This window comes from Macaca mulatta, chromosome 18, assembly GCF_049350105.2.
Source record: "Macaca mulatta isolate MMU2019108-1 chromosome 18, T2T-MMU8v2.0, whole genome shotgun sequence".
NCBI lineage: Eukaryota > Metazoa > Chordata > Mammalia > Primates > Cercopithecidae > Macaca > Macaca mulatta.
Genome location: NC_133423.1, coordinates 18,638,734 through 18,659,245, shown reverse-complemented (window position 1 = coordinate 18,659,245; position 20,512 = coordinate 18,638,734). Strand labels below are relative to the sequence as shown.

At 35.6% G+C, this 20,512-nt stretch overlaps 1 protein-coding gene across 10 annotated transcripts in view; it reads left to right on the top strand.

Annotated features, from left to right (window-relative positions):
* The window catches only part of RELCH (RAB11 binding and LisH domain, coiled-coil and HEAT repeat containing), a 120,773-nt gene that overhangs the window by 52,661 nt on the left and 47,600 nt on the right, over positions 1-20,512 (top strand). For 8 of the 10 annotated variants that reach the window (XR_013408289.1, XR_013408288.1, XR_003724664.2 and 5 more), the window contains 5 exons: positions 5,920-6,032; positions 12,805-12,895; positions 15,554-15,625; positions 18,130-18,270; positions 18,680-18,844. Coding sequence is in view for 7 of the 10 variants with exons in the window: in XM_015122143.3 (XP_014977629.1) it covers positions 5,920-6,032; positions 12,805-12,895; positions 15,554-15,625; positions 18,130-18,270; positions 18,680-18,844 (582 nt within the window). In the remaining 3 variants the exon portion in view is untranslated. Of the gene's footprint in view, positions 1-5,919; positions 6,033-6,982; positions 7,126-8,580; positions 8,780-12,804; positions 12,896-15,553; positions 15,626-18,129; positions 18,271-18,679; positions 18,845-20,512 lie in introns of those variants that run through there. The other 2 variants (XM_028838173.2, XM_077975113.1) reach the window with 2 other exon arrangements.

Genomic DNA, 20,512 nt, shown 5'->3' with positions numbered 1-20,512 from the left:
ACCTATGTGATGTTGGCATGTGTGCATACTTAATTTTGTGAGTAAATCACATTTCTTTAGCAATAGTGAGACTTGAGGTAAGGTTATTTAACTACTTAGGTTTCCTAAAGATTGAGCCCCAGAAATTATAGATATTTAATATTAATAATTCTAAGAATAGGTATTTTTAGCAGCCCTTGAATTGTAAAACTTTTACAGAGGTGAGTAATCTTTTTTTTTTTTTTCTTATGTGAGTCTTTGTAATGTCTGTCTTTATTGGGTTTCCTTTTTATATGAACAGGAACATACTGAAAAGTTTCAACTGAAAACTTAAATCAGAGGTTGTACGCTATCTACAGACCAACAAAGGCTCACAGATAGGTTTTGTTTGGCCTGCTCAGTAATGTTAAAAGTGATGTGCTAGTTATCAGACTTTTAAAAACTGATATTTTACCTAAAAATACAAAATTTGGGCTTTTTTTGAAAACTCCTAGTCTGAAGTTTTCCTCCAGTCTAAGAGCACTAGACTTACATTTCCAAACGATTTTTTCAATTGGAGCACAGTTCCTGTCCCCAGTAGGTGGGACATGGGATCTCTAGTTAGCCACAGTTGCTGCCCTACTTTTTAGCCCCTAGTCACTAAAACCCCATGTTAGTACTGTTTATCATATGTTTACATTATTGTTTTCCTTATACCCTTTATTTTACGTGTTTACATTACCTTCTTGACCCTCCTTGTCTGGTACTGATAAACCTTTTGTTTGGATTCCTCCATGCCTTCTGTGCTATGTATTAAATTTTATACACTTGTATCTTGGCTGATCCGTACCCTAATTTTCACATTATATCCAAATGTAATATATATTTGGATAGAAATATATTTGGATATAGTGTAATGTGACAATTAGGGTACGGATCAGCCAAGATACAAGTGTAGCTTGTATCTTGACACTAAAAGTAAAATAATGTCTCATTATATTTGGATATAATCAAAATAAAAATCCAAATAAAATAATAAGTAAATATGATATCACATTATATTTGTATATAATCTTGACAATTAGAGTACTGATAAGCCAAGGATATCTTAGCTGCTTTGAAACAGATATTTCTATATTTCTTATTGTCTTTCCTTCCTCCTTCAGTCATTTCTTCTCCACCCCCAATTGTTTTCAGCATAGATTCTTTCCTTTGGATTGTGCAAAAGAATTATCTCGATTTGCTTAAATATAGATATTAAATATTGAAATTTAAATTTCAAAAGATTACCATTGACTCAAAGAAAACCATTTTCTTTTTTTATTTTTTTGGATCACAGGGTCTCACTCTGTCACCCAGGCTGGAGTGCAGTGGCGCAATCACAGCTCACTGCAGCCTTGACCTTCTGGCCTCAATAGATCCTCCTACCTCAGCCTCCCAAGTAACTGTGACTACAGGTGCACAGCACCACACCCAGCTAATTTTTGTATTTTTGGTAGAGGTGGGGTTTTGCCATCTTGCCCAGGCTAGTTTCGAATTCCAGTCCTCGTCTATTAATGAAATCTAAAAATCCTAGAAATTCTGCAGTAGGATTACTATACTGATTTTCTCTTTAATGATCATAGACACTCTTAAATATTTCACTTCAATACACATTACTGAGTACTCTCTATGTTGCCAAATCATGTTTTAAAATATTAAAGATTCCTATTGCTGAAAGTATGGATATATTAGCTGGGCACAGTGACAAATAGTTCCAGCTACTCAGGAGGCTGAGGCAGGAGGATCTTGTGGAGTTCTAAATAAGGAGTGGGAGTTGGCCTGGCGAGACTGAGGGAAAGCAAAAAAAGAAAGTGGATAAGCTGGCTGGGCACGGTGGCTCAAGCCTGTAATCCCAGCACTTTAGGAGGCCGAGACGGGCGGATCACGAGGTCAGGAGATCCAGACCATCTTGGCTAACACGGTGAAACCCCGCCTCTACTAAAAAATACAAAAAAAAAAAAACTAGCCGGGCGAGGTGGCGGGCGTCTGTAGTCCCAGCTACTCGGGAGGCTGAGGCAGGAGAATGGCGTGAACCCGGGAGGCGGAGCTTGCAGTGAGCTGAGATCCCGCCACTGCACTCCAGCCTGGGCGACACAGCAAGACTCCGTCTCAAAAAAAAAAAAAGAAAGTGGATAAGCTGTAAGTCTGCTTTTCTTCATGGTCCAGGACACGTAGCCCTCCTATACAAATAACTCACGGTTTTCCTGCACAAAGCTATCACCAGACACCTCAGCCAATAGAAAAATGCAAGTTAGCTCACTGCAACCTTGGCTTTATCAGTACTGCACAAAGCCCTCTTCAGCACACAGCAGGAGCACCAGCAACTTTTTGTCTCCTTGCAGTTAGCTCCTGTCTTGCTGGTCTGCCCTTTCCTTTCTTGCAATGTATTTTCCTACTTTGTCTAATAAATCTGCCTTTCTTTACCCACAACTGTCTTGGCAAATTATTTTTACTGCTCAGAGCAACATCAGCCCCCGATAGTCACTGCCCTCAACAGATCTCCTGAGCCCAGGAGTTTGGGGCAGTAGTGTGCTACGATCACGCCTGTGAATAGCCAACTGCCTTCAAGCCTGGGCAATATAAAAAGACCCAGTCTCTTAATAAAAAGAAGGAAATGTGGACACATAAGTTTATTATGTGAAGCAGAAAAATTACCTCTTGGATCTGATATTACCCAAGTCATAGGTATTTTCTTACCATGGTTATTATTTTAATATTACATGAGATATTAAATCTAATATGCCTAAGGATTTTTTACTGCTCTATTATTCTCATTTACATTTAGTCTTTCAAAGATATTTTTAGAACACCTTGTCTTCTGATGGAAATTTAATCACCATTTTTTAAATGCTGTATTCAGAATTATAAAGAAAGTTTTAAGACTGTACTTTTTCAGTGTGAGAGGTGATGCCAAAGGGAGAATATTGATTCAAGTCTATTAACTTATGAATAGTCTGAAAATGGTAAATACAAACTTAGTAAATTCTGGTGTGGATTTATTAGTGTTTCAAAGGCTTGAAAGATGAATTTACAATAAATGGGAATAAGTAACATAACAGACATATACTTATGGAATCTATTATTTTATTTTAATAGCAATACAAATAAAAGTTATAAATAAATGGATAATGGAGAAATTAGCAGATTTGGGGCCAGTCTCAATCTAGCAATTATCCTAATCGTGTCCTTGCTGGCTCTGTCAGAAACAGACCACTCTTTCTGCATGTTTCTTCCTCACTTACTGGACCTCTTCTCAGCTCTGTGTTGCTGTAAGAGGAAGAAGCCATCCGGCATCCTTTACACTCTGAGTTGTAACTGCCATAGCCGTAATGTGCCAAGGTGGACCACTCTTGTTGGCATGGAATAGCAACCAAAAATTATTGGCAGTGACTTCCCATATGTTGTTAATTTGCCGGCAAGAAATAAAAGCTGATGGCAATATCAATTATTACTGTGATTAAGAAAAGTGAAAAGTATTTTTTTCAAAGTCCTAAATTCACAGAAATTTAAGGTTCAAGGAGACAAGGACTCACAAATACTTTCCTTCTAATATGTCAGTTTGAATTGATTCGTAGCGACTGCTGTGTTGAACAGGCTTTTTTAGGCCATCTTTGCTTTCAGAAGGAAAAATTATCAGCAATAGATAAATTGCAGAATGTCTGTGAAGTGTTTTCCATTTGTGCATTAATCTGAATTCCTACATGTTTCACTTTAAGAAACTGAAAGAGAAATTTGTGCTTTTCTTTAGTTTCTTTGGTACTAAGGAGTAAACCAAGGTAAGAACTCTTTCAGCTCCTGGGCCAGAGTTCTCAGTTTGGCACATCTGTAGCCATATTTCAGTTAAAATATTGTCCATATTAATGTATGACTTAAACTTCCTCCTTGATTAAGGATCACTAAGCCTCATGATAAAAAAGAAAATAAAATATAAGGCATAAAGGATGAAGAGCAACACAGTTGTTTTTGTATGCTGGTTTTTGAGATGAAGTAAAAGATTATACTCTACATTTTAAGTGTGTGTGTGTGTGTGTTAGCAATTATAGCTGCTATCTTACCCTCATTTCATAACTTTAAACAGTATGAGAAGTATACACGTAGAGATGATGGGAAAGCAGGAAGGGGGATTAGGAGGAAACAAGATCTGACATGAAGACAAAGTACAAATAAAATTTTTAGGGCCTTTCTTGGTTTTCAGGCATTAGAATAGCTTCTCACTTTTTTAATGCTTCCAGAATAACTACTTTTCATCCTTATGGTTCTACTCTCAGTAGTATACCCTGATGATGCAATGTCTTAGTCCTCTCATTAGTATCATTGCCTCTCAGCAGCCCATATGGAATCAACTAAGGATTAGGGTACTCCTTGCTATTAATGATCTCCTACCCTAATATTGTTAAATTTCCAGCCAGACAGAATATTTACTATTTTGTAAAAGGTTGTTCATTTTCTTCTACAGAATCAGGACTAATCCATCAAGCATTACATTAAACCTCTAGGGAAAACATATAGGATCTATACATATGCTCTGTCTCTCATTCCCAGTGCAAAATTTTTTTCCTAATTTTTTATTCCTTTTGAATTATTCACTAAGGTAAAACCTAGAGAGGTGCCCAAACAGGAAGACTGAAAATGGCAGAATAAATGTTTCACATTCTTTTTTTTCTCAGATACATTCTTAGCTCGTCTTACCTATACCTTTGTAACTTCAAATTTAAGATTTATAATATATAAAGACTTTAGAAATAATAGAGACTTCTAGTCATACATTTAAGCTTCAGTTTCAACTCTTCGAAAAATCATCTCTTTCTTAGGAAGCATCTTCAAAGTGTGAAAACACTTCAACAGTGTAGACTTTTTATCATGCTTTTCTTCAGGTTACATTATTTTTTTTTAGGTTATATTATTACAGACAATAATAATCGTACATTATTACATAGTGATCAATTTCTATTTTAAATCTCTTAACAGTTTTCGGTGAGTATCAAGGCAGGTGGGAAAGAAATGGGTGTAGTCATTCTTCCCTTCTTAATTACACCATAGTGATTTCTTTACTATATTTACAAAATATTGTTTTTACAACTTAGAGGATTTCTCACAAAAATATTGTATTACTTTTGGACCATTGTTCTTCTTAGATTTGAAAATCCACTCAAATGAAAAACATTAATATATTTTGAATGTACTTTAGTATAAAGAATTTCATCTTAATTAAAACGTAAAACAACGTAACTAATTTCACGTATTTCTTAGAAATAAACTTTTAGTTCTTACTCTCCTACAAAATGCTGAATTTACCTCTGCATATTGAATGTGAAGAAAACAAAATATTATTAAAAATTTATATTTCAACATCAAATATTTCTACTGATAACTTTGTAATGGTACTGAGATGATTCAATATCTATGAAAGTGGTCTTTTTAATTAGGCACTGAGTCAAGTGCTAAGGGTACAAAATTATTAGATCTAATCATAAGGACATCATATTGTCCTTATAGAAGTGGGAAGAGTGGTATTTATTTTTTATTATCTTTTTAAGTTTTAAATTATAGTGGACTTCTGCAACTTTTGTTTAAAAACACTTTCAGAATTAAAATTACAGTGTCAGTATGTCACATAATGGAATGTTATTTAGTGTAAAAGCTAGTGGGCCCTTGGGAAGTGCTAGATTAAAAACCAAGGCTAGTTGAATCTTAAGCAATTTTTGTTAAGTTGTTATTTACATTTCCTCCACAACCAACACATAAACGTTTTAGTGTAAACATCTCTTGAATTACCAACCTTACAAAATTAAAATTTACTCTTTTGTATATTGACGTTTATTTCACTTTAAATGTCCATTTAAGAATATTCTGGAGAAAAAAAAAGAATATTCTGCAATGTGTTTTTATTTGAAATTTTCCACCCTCATATTTCTTTAGGAGTTGATCCCCCTCATATTGTGTACAGCATGTCTACATCCTGAACCTAAAGAGCGAGATCAGCTTCTCCACATACTTTTCAATTTGATCAAGAGGCCAGATGATGAGCAAAGGTGGGTATGATTACATATTTGAAAAAGAATTACAATATGACTTACTGATTTCACTAATTAGGCATCAAGATTAGCATTTTAATGTAAAATGCTTTCTTTCCTTCCAGTATCTATTTTAGCAGCGCTGGAGCATTCCACCATCATGGATTCACTCCTTCATGGTTTCAAAACCTGTGAAAATGCTTTTCAGACTATAATGTCATCATCAGGTTCCCTTTCCTCCTCACCTTCTCTTTTTAAAGAGACCTGGAATTTACTGCAACAAAGAAATAGATAATAGGGAAATCACTCTTAAGAAATTTAGCACATGCATAATAAATAAAACCTAAAACAAAAATAGCTTTCTAAAATATGTATAAATCCTACTAAGATCAGACTACTATAGATCACCTGCTATAATTACTGACAAGTCTCATTGTTTAAATCTTTGAAAAGGAATTCTATACCTTCTCAAAATGTTAAGTTTCAGCCAGGCGCCGTGGCTCATGCCTGTAATCCCAGCACTTTGGGAGGCCAAGGCAGGCGGATCACCTAAGGTCAGGAATTCATGACCAGCCTGGCCTACATGGTGAAACTTCATCTCTTCTGAAAATACAAAAAAATTAGCTGGGCATGGTGGTGGGTGCCTGTAATCCCAGCTACTCAGGAGGCTGAGGCAGGAGAATCGCTTGAACCCAAGAGGTAGAGGTTGCAAATGAGCCGAGAATGCACCATTGCACTCCAGCCTGGGAGACAAGAGTGAACCTCTGTCTCAAAAAAAAAAAAAAAGTTAAGTTTCTCAAGGTGACTAGACAGATATAGGTACTGAAGGCCATTATCTAAATTATCTTGTATTTTTGAAGGACTAAATTCAATTTCTTGCAAAAATGTAAATGTTCTCTGAAAATTGCAAGATAGTTACTTTTGTCTGAAAAAATAATCTGCCATTAATACACTTTTCTGCTTTCTAGTAGAGAAGCATCTACTACTAATTGATTAGATTATGCCCCAACCCTCTAGTGGAAGGGGGAGGGAGTGAACGTATTCTAGCCAAATCATATGTTGGCTAGAAAACAACTCTTCTCCTCTGTTCTCCAAGTGCAACAAGTTCCAGGTACGTAGCATAGTAGAAAATTGTACATACCTGATGACCTCCTCAGGCATTCTAATGTTCTCAAATAGAAACCTAAGTAACCTTCAGTAAAGCAGATTTTTTAGAAAAGCCCAACTTCATCTGTCTACATATGTTCTCAGTGATATTTTTTATGAATCCTGAGACCTATAAAAGCTCAAAATGCAGATTTTGCATGAAACCATTTATCTTAAAACATTGAGGTGCAGTTTTTATACACAAAACTTTCTATCTTCTTAAGAATTCTGTTCGTATGGCTTATTGCCTAATAATGAGTTTTGATATTCATGTAATCTCAATAAGTGTCTCGTCTTAGAAATATGTGTATATATATTCTATTTTGTTAGATTCTGAGCTACTTCTTAATGTTTACCTTACAATGAGATTCTCCCAACTGAAAGCAAGTGGAATTTATTTTTTTTCAATCTTGGTTGTTGAGAGAGAGAAGTTCTAGTTTAAGGTAGTGATAGGTTGACATTTCTTCTTATTTCCTTCCCAAATTGGAATTTGCTATAAAGACATTTAAAAAGTAAAAAAAACTAACATTTGTGAAAAACAAGTTAACAGTCAGCCATTTGAAGGGCCTGAGAAAATTTTCTGTTACTCTAATTTCATTTAATGAAGCTGGATGAGGAAGACCCTTGTAGTTTTCACTTTGAGAAAAGTATGTTTCAGTTGGCTTACAAGTAAGTAGAATGCACTAAGTCAGACAGACATTATTTTTATCTAAGGCTGTCAGTTATTTCTGTCCTCATTCAGTCTGCTGTCAGTGTTTCTCTTTCTTCATCCATTCAGAGATTGTTATTCCCAGTAAATAAGAAATAGAGGGAGATGGGCAAATGGTATCTTTTATCCTTGAGTATGTGGTTTTACCACAAACAAAGCCAGATGAAGACCAGAAATAGCCCTAGAAGTACATAGTGAGAGTTAGTTTTTTTATATATGATATTTGGCTGAATTAAACTCCAGCCTACTTCAAATCCTGTATAGTATAAATTATCATCATTCTCAAGAGAACTGTGCATTGAGAAAAGGAGAAAAGCACACCTGGATTCAGCAGAACAACATTAAATTATTATCTCTTTAATATATCTGAGATGTCTCTGGGAGTGAAGCTGTTAACTGTGGCTCCTCCCTTTCTCTCAAAATGAACTGGAGCTGTATCAACTTCTCCTTATTAAAGATTAGTCTATAGAAAGCAAAATCCACATGAACCCCATAAAAATTGCACTTTACAGTGAAAACAGCAATTGCGCTAAATTCAGAATAAAGGCATGTCTTAGAAAATGATGTATTACAAGAACCAGAGAAACATTTTGAAACATTATTTAATGGCCTAAAAAACAGGCAAGAATTCCTGGCTATTATAAACAAGAGAAGGGAGCCAAAAGAAATGTAGGCTTAGAGGAAAAAGATTGTCTGGAATAAGGAGAGCTAGCAGAATGAAAAAAAAAAAAAAATATGCAGTGTTTTCAAATTTATGTTGAAGACTAATATATTTGAGACTATTGAAAATTGAATCCATGTTTGTTATAAGTGATTTTTTTTTTCTGAGACTGGGTCTCAGTCTGTCTTCCAGGCTGGAGTGCAGAGGCACAATCATGGCTCACTGCAACCTCGTCCTTCCCAGGCTCAGGTGATTCTCCCACCTCCCAAGTAGCCAAGTAGCTGGGACCACAGGCATGCATCACCATGCCCAACTAATGGTTGTGTTTTTTGTAGAGACAGGGTTTCGCCATGTTGCCCAGGCTGGCCTTGAACTCCTGGACTCAAGTGATCTGCCTGCCTGGACTTTGCAAGGTGCTGGGATTACAAGCATGAGCCATGTGCCCAGCTGATAAATTTCAAATCTCAATAAAGCACGGTATTCACTGGCCATTTGCAGAATTGAAGGATTGTTTGCCCAAACTTTCGTGGTCTCAATAATTTCCAGAAACTCTTCAACCATAGCTCATAATGTATCCTGATGGACAAAATGTAAATGTATATGTTCCTACAATATCAGGTCTTGACTTTTCTGTAAAATGTTTTGGAAAACTGCCAGTACCTTTGTGCATGGTATGAATAGTGTTACTCAACAGATTGACAGCCTTAATAGCATTTTGGCATTAATTACTGCTTCACTCAATGTAAGTTCACAAAAATGCATGTATAAAGCTCTATATACATGCTTATAAAAATGCATGTATAAAGTTTCCTCCATAAACTTTGCTGCAACCCTTTAAACGTTTTCCTTAAAAAGGCATTGTGATGAACTTAGCAACACATTTTATTCCAGTCATTTTGTTTTAAAATGAGCAAGTTTGTTAATAATCCTCAGAAAGTTGGCTCCAGTAAACTCCCTCAACAGTTAAATCCCAGTTTCTCTTTAATTATGAAAGTCTTTGAAGTTTGAAGTTATATATAAATTAATAGAGGAAACGTTACCCAAATTTTTATAATAAGCAGAGGGAATACTGGCCCCACTCCAATGTTCTGCAATATTTTCATTCTTATTATTCCAATTACTCATTGGTTTTAGTTACCTTTGGACTTTTTTTTTTTTTTTTTTTTGAGACGGAGCCTCACTCTGTCGCCCAGGCTGGAGTGCAGTGGCCGGATCTCAGCTCACTGCAAGCTCCGCCCCCCGGGTTCACGCCATTTTCCTGCCTCAGGCTCCCGAGTAGCTGGGACTACAGGCGCCCGCCACCTCGCCCGGCTAGTTTTTTGTATTTTTTAGTAGAGACGGGGTTTCACCGTGTTAGCCAGGATGGTCTCGATCTCCTGACCTCGTGATCCGCCTGTCTCGGCCTCCCAAAGTGCTGGGATTACAGGCTTGAGCCACCGCGCCCGGCCCTACCTTTGGACTTCTAATTCACATATTGCTTTGCCTTTATATGTCATGCTTGATTTGCCCTAAACATTCCCCTTTTTCCCACAGATGAACTAGATACATTATGACCTTTTAATGGTTATGCTTTATAGAAAAATAAAGTACTTAATATATGAATGTGTGCATCACTGGGTTATCAGTAAACCATTGCTGTGTGGCTAAAGGGATACGGCATGTTATTTTGGCTAGTCCTGAGTCTAATACCCACAAATAAAGATGCCTGAGTTGAGCATCTACTCAGAGTGATGAGGAGGGCCACAGATCAGGGTGACACATGAGAAGAAAGCAGAATAGGTTTTGATCAAGCAACGATGAGAGCTATCTACCTCCAATCATAAAACATTTAAGTATTAAGTGAAGCTGTACAAGTATGGACTTGAACAAAGCATCCTGGATGGGTGGATAGATGGATTAAGCACCAGTTGGATAAAATAAAGCAGTTGAATGGTTTTCTATGTTATAATTTTTATCTTAATGAAAAAATGATTTTTGCTTATACTTTGCAAAATAATAGAATTGTACTTTATGATTTTGTAGCTTTATGTAATTTCAGTACTTGTTTTTCTGACTGATACAATTTTGCCTCTTCTGAGAATACTGAAAAATCATAAATAAGAATGAACTATAAAAGATACCAAGCTTATATTTTAAAATACAGAGAACCCCTCAACTAGGAGAATACAAACACTTCTATAGACTTTGAAATGCTATTACTGAAACTTATATTCTGCGATTATCAAAATATACCTGACCAAGTAGAGAACCTTGCTCTTTTCAGTATCCAGCTAAGGTTAATTTATACCGGCAGCCCTAACATGCAAGTCAACTAGGAATAAGGGAAATTAAATCACTGTATTAGTACCATTCATTGCAAAGTAAAAATTTCCCAAGGACAACTTGGTGGTACTATAGGAAAATTAGTATTTTATTTTTTCCTTTAAAAATACCATTTCCTATCTTGGTAATTTAGTTAATAGTTAAATACAGTTATTATTACATTTTCATTTTTAGATTTTCAAGGCAAAAACCTGATCTTAGAGTCTATTTTCATAAACCTTGCATGTAAAGCTAACAGCTGCCACCTGGTGGCCAAAAGTACTTATTAGCTTTACTTTAGGTCAAGGTGCATCAGGGATCAACACTCAAGTCCACACTTAAATCTACTTTCACCTTACAGAATGCAAAATCTTACTTAGAATTTTATAGTTTTTTTAGTTATAAATCTATCAATTCAAATGAAGATAATGTATTAGTTATTGGTTAACTGTTGTTTTGTAACAAAGTACCTCAAAAGAAAGTGATTTAAAACATCTTTTATCTTACAGTTTCTGTGGGTCAGGAATCTGGGTCCTCTGCTTCAGGGTCTCTTACAAGGCTGTACTCAAAGGTCGGCGGGGGCTATAGTCATCTCAGGGTTTAGCTGGAGAAGGATTTGCTTTTAATCTTAATCACACAGTTGGTCATTGTCAAGAATCAGTTCCTCAAGGATTGTTAGACTGAGGGCTTCATCTCCTCACTGACTGGTGGCCAGGAACCACCTTTAATTCCTTCCCATATGACTCTTTCCAACATGGCAGCTTGGTTTATCTAAGCATGCCTGCTGAGAAGGCAGTAGAGTCCAGAAAGATGGACATCACAGACTTTTGGCACCTAATCTCAAAATTGACCTCTTACCACTTTGGTCATATTCTGTTCATTAGAGACAAGTCACTAGGTCCAGTGTGCACTCAAAGAGATAGGATCATTGAGAGTCATGTCAGAAACTACCTACCACAGTTATCTTAGGTGTAATACCAAAAATCTGATTCTTAAAATACCCCTTTACTGATATGATAGGTGTAGTTTTTAATTATAGAAACACTGAGAGAATAATCACTGATTGTTTTAGTGTCTAGAAAGTGAAGTTGTGTAGAAACTGAAGGATTGGGCATATATAATCTCAGAATGTATGTGTGGGAAGGTAATTTGGAAGGTTATGAGATTCAGCCTCATACCTATACAGAAATCCCTTCACAACGTCTGTCACAGGTGGTGTTGTCCCTGCTCGAGTGGCTAATCTTAAGGAACTTAGGCTCTTGGTGGCAGCTTAGGCCATTGTTAGAAAGGTATAATTTTTCTTTTTTTTCTTGAGACGGAGTGTCACTCTGTTGCCAGACTGGAGCACAGTGATGCGATCTTGGTGCAGTGCAACCTCCACTTCCCGGGTTCAAGTGATTTCCCTGCCTCAGCCTCCCGAGTAGCTGGGACTATGGGCAGGTGCCACCATGCCCGGCTAATTTTTTTTTAATTTTTATTTTAGTAGAGATGGGGTTTCACCATGTTGGCCAGGGTGGTCTCAATCTCCTGACCTCGTGATCCACCCGCCTCAGCCTCCCAAAGTGCTGGGATTACAGGCGTGAACTACTGTGCCCGGCCGAAAGGTCTAATTTTTCAAAACCAGATTGTGCAACATGGTGAAACACCATCTCTACCAAAAATATAGAAACTATCTGGGCATGGTGGTGAGCACTTATAGTCCCAGCTACTCGAGAGGCTGAGGTGGGAGGACTGCTTGAGCCTGGGAGGTGGGGGTTGCAGTAAACCAAAATCATGCCACTGTACCCCAATCTGGGTGACAGCCAGACTCTATCTCAAAAAAAAAAAAAAGTCTAATTTGATTATACAAAAATCTTGTTCTGTATGTGAATTTATAGAGATGAGACTTTTTAACCCTTAGTCCTAGTTGTGCTTTCTAATGCAAATATAAGCTGTTTTGTGTTTCGTGTTTTTTTTTTTGTATTATTTTTCAGGCAAATGATACTGACAGGTTGTGTGGCATTTGCACGTCATGTTGGACCAACACGTGTAGAAGCTGAACTTTTACCACAGTGTTGGGAACAGGTAAATAACTGTACTGAGTTTTCACCTAGCTATTATAGCCTGATTTCTTAAAAAGATACATAGTTTCCTTTTTAAAGGCGTTTAAGAAATAAATTATGCTGATGTTTCTGTAGCTCAGCACAGTGATTTATTAGTACTTACGAATGCTCTGGGGTGCTCTCCTTTATTCATTCAGTCAACAAATACTTATGAAACACTAATTTCAGTGCCAGGTACTGATGTAGTCACTAGGGATACAGTGGTGAACAAAAGACAAAGACATCCTAATGGTGAAATAAGAGGAAACAAAGAAATGGTCTGCTATTTTGCAGTAATTTATAATATGAAGAAAAATAAAGCAGGATAAGGGCGAGAGAGTGATGGGGAATGCTCTCCTAGGAAGGGTGGTTAGAGAAAGAATCTCTGAGGCAATGATGTTTAAGAAAGAATCTGAATGAAATAAGATGGAACAAGAACAAAGGCCCTGAGGTGGGAGTATACTTGATGCGTTCAAGAAACAGCAAGAAGACGTGTGTGTGTGTGTGTGTGTGTGTGTGTGTGTGTGTGTGTGTGTGTGTGTAAATAGAAATATATCTTGTATACTTGTATATATTACACATATACAAAGTGTAAATCTTTGATGTGGGAGGTTTTTGTATTTATACTTGAACTTATTATTTTACTAACAGTGCTTTTGCTTTTATATTGAATTTAAAATTCCAGTCCTCTGTAGAACTCAGAATCATTGACTTTCTAGACTTAATGTTTAGATCATTCAGCACCTCATTTTTCCACCTTAAAAAGATGGGTTTCCTGCTTATGGAGAAAAATTACATGGCTTTATTTACAATAGCACAGTCACTTATTCTTAAGAAAAATATTAGTCTCCGGAATATCACTGAAGTATATAGTCATTTATAGTCCTATTCCCAAGTTCTTTGGGCATTCATTTTTTCCACCAAAATAAAGTAGAATCCCCAGATTCAGTAGACAAAGTAAACATTACATGTAGTAATAACCACCTCTCACAATCCCTTATACCGTCTATAAATTACAGTGCATACTAATTTAGAGTGAGGTTCTAATCACTTGATGTCAAAATAACTTGGCTACAATATATCCATACAACTTTCAGTTTACAATTCTATACAGTTAATTGTGCACATTTAATTTTTTATAGTTTTTTTATTTTCTTTTGTCTTTTTCCTTTCAAGTGTACAATTTAATGATTCAGTGTTGTGCAAGCTTCACTACAATCAATTTTTAAACATTTTTGCCACCTCAAAGACAAACCCTAACTGCTTGAATTTGGTTCTCCTCTTTCGAGATTATTTTGACTATTCCAGGTCCCTTGAATTTTCTTATGAATTTTAGGATCACTTTTCAATTTTTGCAAAGAAGCCAGCTGGGATTTTCATAAACAATGCATTGAATCTATAGATTTATCTAGAGAGTATTGCCATCCTAATTTTATATATTGTCTTTCATTCTATGAATTTAGGATATCTTTCCATGCATTAGGTCTTTTAAAATTGCTTTCAACAGTGATTTGTAGTTTTCCGAGTAGTACACGTTTTGCCCTTTTGTTTTATTTATTTGTAAGTATTTCATTCTTTTGGATGCTATTGTAAATAGACTGTTTTCTTAATTTTATTTTTAGTTTGTTCATTGCTAATATATAGACATACAATTGATTTTTGCATTTACATTCAATTTTGAGACTTACTGAGCTAAAGAAAAGCAAACGAAAGTTTATGCACAGCCATACTTTGACATTCAAACCATTCTACTTTTGAGGTAACTACATCTGGATTAAATTTAATTCAAAGATATCAGTTATAAACATCTCTACTGCCACCTCTTCTGTAACCTGAGTAAACTTGGATATCGGGGATCTATCTAGCCGCCTACCTCCAATTTGTTTCCCAGTAGATTACTATATAATTTTTTTTCTTAATTTTAGGCATCCAATACATTAATGAATTATGTCACCTTTTCATATGGGAATATGAGAACAGATATACTTCTTTTCCAGTCAAAGAAAGATTTATATTCTATGAAGAAGACATATGGGAACAAAACCCAGTATGTGTCATTTTTTTTTGTTATTTTTGGTTATGGTTCAGTGTAGTCATCACAATAGCAAAACCCCACCATTTTGCATTTGCAAACAGAGGAATGGATTGAAGTCTGCTTACCTGAAAAATAAAAGCATATTTCTAGTAAGGGCTCTGGTCAAATCATTGATTAACTTACTTCCTCATCCCTTAGGTTGAAGAAAGAAGACTGGCACATATTATAGACCATATCTATAAGATCCAGAAGCTGAGTTTTCCAAATTTAAAAATATTCTACTGTTGCTAGGGAAAGGTCCTGGTTTCTCCTGATACTCTAAGGAAAGCCTAGTTTTAGGCAAGCCCGTGATCTCTAGATACCTTACCACATTTTCATCTTTGATTTTCCCTTTTTTCTTTAACAGATGACCCCTGTAACCTCATGTTTAGGTTCTCCCTCACTCCCTCATTCCTGATCCAGGTATAGTCACACAGGGATTCCCAGAAGTGGAAAAGCAAGAAGCTTTATTGCATTCTTAACAGAATTTGTGGTGAAATGTAATTCTTTTTTAGAAGAAGGGAGGCTATGCTGTTATACTTGATTTATGTATTTATTTTGCTCTAGATTAATCACAAATACCCAGAAAGACGACTGCTTGTGGCAGAATCCTGTGGCGCATTGGCACCTTACCTTCCGGTAAGACTTGTCTTTTTTTTTTCTTAAAACTATTTTTCTAATAATAGAAAAACCTTTTTTTGAGTGTCTTATAGATTTTAATCCAAATATCTCCTAGACATGCTGTCTTAATAAAGAAAAGAGATGATCCAAAAAAGAAGAGATTCACATTAGTACAGTATGGCATTGCAAACACATAGGTACATTACCACTGGTTTTGAATGAGTATAAATATATTAAACTATATGAGCAGTTCTTATAGTGTGGTCTGAGGACCCTGGGGGTTTCCTTGAGATCCTTCCAAAAAGGTCCACGAGGAGAAAACTGTTTTCATAATAATAAGACACTTTTTGTCTTTTTCACTGTGTTGAAATTTGTATTGTTGGTACAAAAGCAGGGATGGGCAAAAATGCTGCTGCATTAGCACTAATCAGGGCAGTGGCACCCAAATGTCCTATTATAGTAATGATTGTATTCTTTACTGCCATGCTTTTGCAGAAAAAGCCAATTGCACCTAAAAAGGAGTTTGCTGAATCAGTAAAATTGTTAATTTTACTAAATTTTGACCCGTGAAGCATGCATCTTCTTAATATTCTGTGAGACAAAATAGAAAGTACTCATATAAAAACTCTTTGCTGCATACTGAAAAATCATAGCCATTTGCAGGAAAAGCACTTAGGCAGTTGTTTGAGTTATGAGCTCAACTAGCTGCTTTTTTTTAGGGGACACCAATTTTACTTCACAGAAACACTTACAGCCAAACTGGTTATTCAGACTTGGGTATGTGGCAGACATTTTCATGAAATTGGATGGAGTGAGAATGTCACTTCAAGGAAACCAAGTAGACAGCATTCATTGCCAGTGATAAAATTGGAGTAGCATGTATTTATACTCCTACTAACAGTACCTTGGAGTTTTTATTTTCCCATACCTTCACCAGGAGCTAGGCATGGTGAAATTTTTTAAGTGTTTTTCTAATGGAAGAAAATACCTTATTGTTGTGATAAATCATATAGATAGATTAATGCAAATGGGTTTGAGCCTCTTATTTATTATTCCAAGACAGATGAACATCCCTTGCTCTCAAAGGATAAATAGACTGTTCTACTCTACTCCTAGAATACTAAGCAGTATTAATAGTAGATACAACGTTTCCTCAGTGGATCTATACTTGCCTTCTGTGTACCCCACTGTCACTGATAGCAGTGAAATCTCTGTACAGCGGCAGTTCCTCAGTGTGTTTATGACTCAAATAGAGTAATGCCTCCTGACCGATGCTCTGGTGGGGTCCCTGTGGCATACTAAAACTAATTGCCACACTTGACCCTTGCCCAAATCAGTATAAAACAAATGCCCACTTAAAGTTTATTTACCTCTGTCATATTGCCTTGTGCGGATACCAACCAACAAGTCCTTTTAGATAGTTTAAAGTGTTTCAGGGCAATTTTTAGCCTAAACAGTAAATAAATGGGGCTGTACCAAAAGATGTTATATATTCACCAACCTAAATGTGTTTTAAGATATGCTAAAATTGCATGTATTTTTGTTTCTAAAAAGTGAAAACCAGACTTTTTAAAAATATCTTTCAAGCCTTGCTCTATATACCAAATCATGTTGTAAATTTATGAAAATAGCCAGTTCCTCCGCCTTTATTTTTATTTTATCCTAGTTATTATATGGGAAAAGCACTTAAGTTTATGTTTTAAGAATTTTATAAATTGATTAAATTGCAATATTAGTACAAGTAGGATAAGAGGAGCATGAATTTGTATATTGGTAGCTCTTAATCCTAACCTCAGCCATTAAACTAAAACATTCTTTATCATAACTGGAAAATATTCTGTGTGAAATCAAGCCACAGCAGTGGGTGTGCATTATATTAAATATTAGCATAAAAAAGAGCAATGCGATTTTTAAGTACTTTTAAAGTTCACTCTCATATTTTATTATCCTGTTTGAATTTTTTTTCCCACTTCTTCAAAGAAATAGGAATGCCAGGATTTTATAATGTTTCCTCACCATATCCCAGACAAATTTTCTAATTGCCAGAGAGATTTTTATAATTCCTCCTGTTACAACTCTCAGTGCGCTTCTCTGAGTGGAACGAATAGTGACAGGAGAGTCATTGTCCATTTGTAGTAGAGTTTGTAGTAGACTTTGTTGATTTGTCAAAAGTGCCTTCTAGTGTGAACTGCAAGGATTTGAGAGATTTTTAAATATTTAGTAAAGATATAAAAAAACATGCTGAGAGATGATTAATAAATGCCAAATTCAGAGTAGATGTTATTGCCTCTAGAGCAGAAGGGATTTGGGGCAGAGTCATATTTTTGCTATATCTGTAATGTTTTATGTCTTCAAAAAACAAAGGTCTGAAGCAAAATCTCCGTACAGTAGCAGTTAGCATTTTTAATAAAAATGTTAATACCTGTTTAATCTGGATTTTGACTACACTGATGTTTGTCATATTATTTTCTATACTTCTGTGCTTAGATGTAAATAAATAGTAAAAACGTGTTTATTTTCAGAAAGAAATCCGTAGCTCCTTGGTACTTTCAATGTTGCAACAAATGTTAATGGAAGATAAGGCAGATTTGGTAAGAGAAGCTGTTATCAAAAGCCTTGGTATCATAATGGGATACATTGATGATCCAGACAAATATCATCAGGTATGTTTTTCAGAATGACCTCCTTTTACTCAATTACAAAATTCCAAGTATTATAATATTCCAAATCTCTGATTTGGATACTTTATAATATATCATAAGGATGGCAGGTGTGATTTGAGGATGGCTGCCTGGTTTCAATTTTGCAGCTCAGAGAAAAGAATGCTACAGTTCAGTTAAAGTATCTGCCACAGCTTTCTGGCAGGAAATTGGCAGGATGTATTCTGTTTACCACTCCCTCTCTTTGGTTTGCTCATCAGTGGATACATGGCAAGGCTAGGATTATGGATGGCCTTCTTTCTTGCTTAAAAATACTTTCTTAATTTATTGAAATTTTTATTACCTTTTAATAAGTGTTTTATTTTAAGTTTATCCCTTTAAAAATCTACATTTTCCTTTTTCTCATTGGCAGGGTTTTGAATTGTTGCTGTCAGCCTTAGGTGATCCCTCAGAAAGAGTAGTTAGTGCTACACATCAAGTATTTTTACCAGCTTACGCTGCGTGGACTACAGAACTTGGAAATTTACAGTCTCATCTTATACTTACACTACTGAACAAGATTGAAAAACTTCTCAGGGTGAGTTCTTCCTTTGTTCATATAGTTTATAGAAATTTAAAAGGTCTATCCTAAGCCATCTTGGAAGAATGTTAGGGAACAGAGACAGAAAGTGCCCCTTAGCTTAACATGCTAATACATTACCAGTTAAAGATACTGTTGGACTGGGGCCAAGAAAGAGATTTGAGGAAGTTTTGCTTTGCTGAAGCTGGAGGAGGAGAAAGGGCATGATGTGCACTGTTTAGCTGAAATGCACCTTCATGGAAGTAACTCCTGCGTTATTCAGAAAGCTAGCTCTTTCTTGACCCTTCTGAGTAGTTAAATATTTTACACAAAGCATTAACTCTAGTTCCAGAATGCAGAGAAAATGAGTCTCTAAAGCTTTCTTACATAGTGTCAAAATTGCTTTAACTGTGGTTGTTCCACTCCAGCAGTTCATTTCTCATTTTTAAAATGAACTTTTAATTTTTCCCACATACAAGAATTAAAGAAACGTTGATGAAACAATAGAAACTTCTTGATCCAGTTTTTGTACTAAAAGTTTCTTTTAGAGACTAGAAGAGAAACTATTATTTGTGTAGTGCATACTATGTGCCAAATCTATAAAAAGAGATAGGAAGTAGGAGAGGGGAAGTATTATAGCATGAACTGCTGCTGGGTTAGCATTTGAGCATTTCTATATGCCAACAGTGAATAAGCTGAAAAAAATCAAGAAAGCAATCCCGTTTACAATAGCTTAAAAAAAATGCCTAGAAATATATATAACCAAAGAGATAAAGAATCTCTGCCATGAAAACTATGAAACATTGATGAAAGAAATTGAAGAGGAAATGTTAAAAAAATAAAGATATCGATATTCAATTGTTCATAGAAAAATTGTTAAAAATGTGTATACTACCCAAAGTGATCTACAGATTCATTGCAGTTCCTATCAAAATACCAAGGACATTCTTCAAGATATAGAAAAAGCAATCTGAAAATTCATGTGGAACCACTATGACTAACCAAAGCAAGCCTGAGCAAAAAGAACAAATCTGGAAAAAGTACACTACCTGACTTCAAAACATACTTCAAAGCACTAATAACCAAACATCTTGGTATTGGCATAAAATAGACATATTGACCAGTGTAATAGAGTAGAGAACCCAGAAATAAATTCACACATTTACAGCCAGCTCATTTTTGACAAAGGCACCAAGAACATACATTGAGGAAAGGACAGTTTCTTCAGTAAGTCAACTGAAAATGGATTAAGGACTTAAATGTAAGACATGAAACTACTAGAAGAAAACCTTGTTTCAGGACATTGGTCTGAGCAAAGATTTTTGAAGAAAAATCTCGAAAGCATAGGCAACAAAAGCAAAAATAGACAAATGGGATATTAAAGTAAAAAGCTTCCCCACAGCGAAGGAATCATCTGAGTGAACAAACAGCCTACAGAATGGGAGAAAATATTTGCAAACTCTCCATCCAACAAGAGATTAATAACCAAAATATGCAAGGACTCAAACAACTCAACAGCAAAAAAGTAAATAAATAAATAAAATAAAAAATCCAATTAAGGAATGGGCAAATGATCTGAATAAACACTTCTCAAAAGAAGACATGGCCAAAAGGTATATGAAGAAGTGTTTAACATCTCTAATCATAAGGTAAATGCAAATCTAAACCAAAATGACTGTTACCCCA